This window comes from Nicotiana sylvestris, chromosome 12 (assembly GCF_000393655.2).
Source record: "Nicotiana sylvestris chromosome 12, ASM39365v2, whole genome shotgun sequence".
In the NCBI taxonomy this organism is placed as follows: domain Eukaryota; kingdom Viridiplantae; phylum Streptophyta; class Magnoliopsida; order Solanales; family Solanaceae; genus Nicotiana; species Nicotiana sylvestris.
Genome location: NC_091068.1, coordinates 77,612,754 through 77,618,836, shown reverse-complemented (window position 1 = coordinate 77,618,836; position 6,083 = coordinate 77,612,754). Strand labels below are relative to the sequence as shown.

General features: G+C 35.4%; 1 protein-coding gene across 1 annotated transcript; it reads right to left on the bottom strand.

The window, feature by feature from the left end:
- Positions 1–3,893: 3,893 nt before the first annotated feature.
- On the bottom strand, positions 3,894–5,143 carry LOC104249606 (nicotianamine synthase-like). The gene has a single exon (XM_009806059.2). It carries the CDS (start codon positions 5,047–5,049, stop codon positions 4,096–4,098), a length of 954 nt encoding a protein of 317 aa, XP_009804361.1. The 5' UTR covers positions 5,050–5,143; the 3' UTR covers positions 3,894–4,095.
- Between the last annotated feature and the right edge of the window lie 940 nt (positions 5,144–6,083).

Here is a 6,083-nt window from a genome sequence, read left to right as displayed (position 1 = left end):
GTTTGAAATTTTTGGTCTGATGTTTGATTATTGGTTTTGATATTGTTTGCGGTCGTTCAAGCCCTTGGACAAGTTTGTATAGGTATACAAACTTGTTAGGAAGATTGGACATGATTCAAGAGGCTCGGATGAGTTTTGAAATGGTTTCGGATCATTTTGAGCTAAGTTGAGGATGCAGATAGAGCCTATTGCAGCTGAACATGCGATGTTGAGGATGCAGATGTGGAGGTCGCACTTGCGGTCAAGGGTGCACATATGTGAAGGAGGATTATCAGACGATGTCGCACCTGCGGTGCAAGGTCTCACACCTACGAGGTAGCACCTGCAAAGATGCCTAGTAGATTCTTTTAAGTCGAGATTTTGCTCATTTTCTCTATTTTTTGAGATCTAGACTTCAAGATGGGGTGATTAATTACTCTGAGATTTAAGATTGGAAGAGTTGCAGAAAGTCAATATTATAGGTAAATAATCCCAGATTTGTATTTTTATGGTTCCAATAGGTTTGTACGATGATTTTTGACTTGTACATATATTTGGTTCGGATCTCTAGTGTCTCAGAGTTGATTCAATGCTTCTAATTGAAAGTTAGTATTTAAACTAAGAAAGTTTGAAATTTTTGGTCTGATGTTTGATTATTGGTTTTGATATTGTTTGCGGTCGTTCAAGCCCTTGGACAAGTTTGTATAGGTATACAAACTTGTTAGGAAGATTGGACATGATTCAAGAGGCTCGGATGAGTTTTGAAATGGTTTCGGATCATTTTGAGCTAAGTTGAGGATGCAGATAGAGCCTGTTGCAGCTGAACATGCGATGTTGAGGATGCAGATGTGGAGGTCGCACTTGCGGTCAAGGGTGCACATATGTGAAGGAGGATTATCAGACGATGTCGCACATGCGGTGCAAGGTCTCACACCTACGAGGTAGCACCTGCAAAGATGCCTAGTAGATTCTTTTAAGTCGAGATTTTGCTCATTTTCTCTATTTTTTGAGATCTAGACTTCAAGATGGGGTGATTAATTACTCTGAGATTTAAGATTGGAAGAGTTGCAGAAAGTCAATATTATAGGTAAATAATCCCAGATTTGTATTTTTATGGTTCCAATAGGTTTGTACGATGATTTTTGACTTGTACATATATTTGGTTCGGATCTCTAGTGTCTCAGAGTTGATTCAATGCTTCTAATTGAAAGTTAGTATTTAAACTAAGAAAGTTTGAAATTTTTGGTCTGATGTTTGATTATTGGTTTTGATATTGTTTGCGGTCGTTCAAGCCCTTGGACAAGTTTGTATAGGTATACAAACTTGTTAGGAAGATTGGACATGATTCAAGAGGCTCGGATGAGTTTTGAAATGGTTTCGGATCATTTTGAGCTAAGTTGAGGATGCAGATAGAGCCTGCTGCAGCTGAACATGCGATGTTGAGGATGCAGATGTGGAGGTCGCACTTGCGGTCAAGGGTGCACATATGTGAAGGAGGATTATCAGACGATGTCGCACCTGCGGTGCAAGGTCTCACACCTACGAGGTAGCACCTGCAAAGATGCCTAGTAGATTCTTTTAAGTCGAGATTTTGCTCATTTTCTCTATTTTTTGAGATCTAGACTTCAAGATGGGGCGATTATTTAGATGATTTTCTCTTCAAGCTTGAGATTAAGTAATTCTTACTTAAATTGTATTATATATCTTGATTTCCCATAGATTTCCGCACATGAATCAAGGATTTAAAGTGAGAAATTTAGGATTTTGTGTACAATTTAAGAGAGTATACATTTTGGGGGTTTGAATACCAATTTGAACTCGAATTTGGAAACTAATCACATATTTGGACTCATGAAATTATGGGCCAAGAGGATTTGATCTTGGGCTCGGGTTTTGACCATATGGACCTGGATTGACTATTTGTTAAATTTTGAGATATGATTAAAGATTGAAGACTTATTATTTGGAATTGGTTTTTATAACTTTATTTGAACTTGTTAGGTATTTTTTGGATAGATTTGGGACGTTTGGATGATAGTTTCAAAGGAAAAGCAGTCTTTGAGGGTTGAAGCTATCCTGGAAGGAAGTTAGTCTCTTGTCTAGCCTTGTTAAGAGATATGTTTTTACAAATTGGACTTATGTGTTGCATTCTACTTTATTTGGGGGTGACGTATATGCGAGATGATGTGCGTATATACATATATTAATGATATAGCATATTTGAAGTAGTTTTAGGCTTCTTTATACCTTGTTTGGTTGTTTGTTCTTCTTAACTTATGCTTTACTTGATTGTATGATTACGTGAGCACAATATCATGCTAGAAAAACTAAATTATGTTTAGTTTATGACTTTTTATTTGAGCATGATAAGTTATCCTTATGATTTTTGATGTACTTAGATTTAGCTGTAGTCATACTTTATTTCATGATTTCGCTATGATATCAGTCCTTGAAAATAGAGATGAATCACTTTCGATCGATGTTTTCTATTTCGAACACAAGTGAGGAAATTTTTCTTCTTTGCTTCTTCCAAGTTTGTTAATGTTAAATGGCTATAACACGTAGGTATTTATAGGACTTCTTCTAGCATACATGTGCATCTCAATTTAATTGTGAATATTTCTTCTTCCCAGCTAGTTTATGGGAAAAAAATAATAATACATGTATCCTTAAATGGATTTCCTAATGAATGAACTAAGATTATTCATGTACAAGGGCGGCCCTTTCATAAAACAAGTAAAGCAACTGTTTTAGGCCTCACATTTATGGAGGGCTTATTTTTTGTTACGCCAAATAGGCTATGTGTAAGTTTAAAAAAAGGTTCTGTAAAGTGAAAAAGGTTTGATTTCTTTCTTTAACAAGTATATAGAAAAAGGATTTTGCAACTGCTATGATTTCGGCCAAGAAAATTGCACTTGAAATGAATATCAAACCCGAATTTCATAAAAAACGTGTGATATATAGGAAGTAACAATTTGATAAGAATGTTGGTAATAAAATCTCAAAATCGTTTGAAGAGTCCTTTGGAGTTGATTATTTTACACATAGTAGACAAAACTATTTTTTTCACTTCAAAATAGATTTGAACAATTCGAAGCATATGAAAATATTTTTGATTTTCTATTTAACGGTAAATTAAGATAAATACATGATGAAAATTTGAACAAAATATTGTATTAATCTTGAATGTTCCTTAAAGCATAATAATCAATTTGATGTTGATGGTTTAGATTTATTTTCGGAATTAAAAGTATTAAGGAAAATAGTGCAATTAGAAGATAGTTGTTTAATTGATACACTCGGTCAAATAAGAAGATTTAATTCTTTTTTCAATGCCTATATTGCTTATGGAATAATGTTAATAATTCTTGTTAGTGTCGCTTCAGCGGAAAAAAGTTTTCAAAATTAAAATTGATAATATCTTACCTAAGATCATCAATGTCTCAAGAAAGGTTAATTAGATTAGTTATATCTCGTATCTAAGAAACGCTAGAAAAATAGACTTCAAATAAATAAATAATTTTTTTTTTTTAAAAAAAAATTAAGGCCCCTCGTAAAGTTTGGCTTTAGACCACACATGTTGGGTCGCCCTGTTCATGTAAGTCATGTAATAAATACACAAAGCAAAAGTCCTTTTTTTTCTAATATGAGGTTCAATTTTCAATAGAGGACAAGAATATTATTGTAAAAAGAAAACTCTCTTAGTAATTATTATTTTTTTAATTTTTTTTATCTAATCTTATTGTTATATTGGAGGTTGGCAGTGGATTGTACATGCGGTTTTCGGTGGGAGGTGTTACTGATTTTCAACTAAAAACGTAAGCTACATGAAATATAATTCAAGAAAGACAATACCTATCAAAGAAATAAGAAAGGTAAAGGAATTGAAGAACCATTGCAAGTCCTTGTGCACAAACATGAAACATCTCATCATGATTAATGCATTCATATGGATATATAGAGGGATAATGCCGCAGGGTCATCTTATTTCCTAGAGTTGAGACAAAGGGATAATGGGACACGTTCAGCATGAGAATCAAAATGGAAATTAAGGGCTACAACTCCAAGTAGGACACAAATGAAACATAAATCAAATCACCAACATATATCGTCTCTTCAGGAAAGTTGCTCCTCTAGTGACAATTCTTCAATCATGTTCATTTTATTGATAGGATTGAACGAATGAATCTCAGCACAAGCACATTTGCTCGGAAGCACAATGGACCCAAATCCTTGATCAAGTGGCTGCAGCGGCAACTTACGAGCAATAACCACAGAGTTAATAACCTCGTCTGTTGGATGGTAGATAGATAAAACCTCGAAGCCTTTGAGATCACGAGAATTGACGACAGGGTAGAGAAAAGCGCGTGCACCATGTGCACTTCTTAGCATCAGTGTTGCTCCGGGAGCCATATACTTAGCCAAATGATTAATAACCTTAATCTTTTCTTCCTTGTCCATCCCCACGAGGGCCGCCAAGAAGACAACATTATATTCCTTCAAGGCATACGTTACATCCATGATATCTATCGAGAGAAAAGCCATCCTCTGGGACAAGTCAGGGTCGGATGCCACGAGGCGGGACGCCATGGAATTGGCCGCAGAGTCAATATCATAATTGTCAAAGTAGGTACTCTTAAGGTGTTTGGTAGCTAAAACGAGAGAAGTGAGAGGGAGAGGCCCTGATCCCACGAAGGCGATTCGGGCCGGGGTTATGGCTGTTTGTTTGGTGAGGATGTTGAACTCAAGCAAGCTTAGTTTGATGTAATTGTCGAAATATGGGAAAATGTTAAGATGGTGAAGAGGGTTTTTATAAGAGCCAAGAATCTTGGAATAATGACTTTCAAGAAGTCCTTCAGCTTCACCACAGAGCTTGATGAGATGAGACCTAATTTCTTGAATCTTTTGACAGAGCTTAGAAACATCAATGGGATTTGGTGGCATGCACGTATTCACAAGCTCTGTGAACAGCATGTTGACATCCTTGGATGGATTCAGGCTTTCCAATTTGGAGATCTTTTCGTACAATTCGCAGACTTGTTCCACCACTGGATTGCTTTGGCAAACCATGTTGATGTTATTATATTAGAATTGTAGTGAAAAAAAAGCTAGAAAAGAATAGTAGCACTAAAAAGTTTATGTTCGAAAGCCACCACTGTGATGTTTTCTCAGGAGGCCTTCAAAGGTCGCTATTTATTGGGGGTTTGTGGGGCCCAATGAGACTATGGGAGAGGGATGAGACATGCTACATTTTTCATTTTTATTGCTTCATAATTAGATATTTAAATCGGTTATTGACTGAAAGAATGAATCTCTGTTGCTTTGTTCTGTTGTGCATCACTTGTCAACTTATCATCATGGTGGCAAAATCTCACTTTTGTATAATTGCGTGATGATGTGTCACTCTCAAACTTGTTGCCTTTCATTTGACCCACTTTCTTCCATTACTTAATATTTTTTCTCTTCAAAATTCAAGTTACTCTAAATGTCAAGCTTACCGTTTAATTTTCATCTAAGAACTAAATTACTGTTATCAAACACTGGATCTAGAACTTGGGGTTCACATAACTATCCCTACACTTTAAAGAAAATTGGACACTGATGTCCAACTGCTCATAGTTTGTTTTGGTGCAATAATGTGGTGCCAAATGCGGACCCAGGATTTGAGCACGACGGGGCACCATTATATGCTAGTCACTAGCGATAAAATTCGGCGTGCAACTCATTGAAAACTTAATGATTATGATGACTTATCATTTAAGTATTAACAAAAAAAGTTCTAAAGAAAAAGAAAGCACCGAATATATATATATATATATATATATATATATATAGAGAGAGAGAGAGAGAGAGAGATATTTCTTCGCAAAATGGATACTATGGGAAGGGAAGGTGTTTGACTAAACATGTTTCATACTTTAAAATTCTAGTTTTTAATAAATAAAAAAAGGGGGTCAGTGATCAAAAGGGCGTTCAAACGTAAATTTATCAAAGACGTATTAAAGAATTAAAGATAAAGAGTATGGTAATACTAAAAAAACTGAAAAAGAGTCTCAAACTATTAGTTGTCATTGCCGAGTCAGATTGTTGAAAAAGGTTGTCAC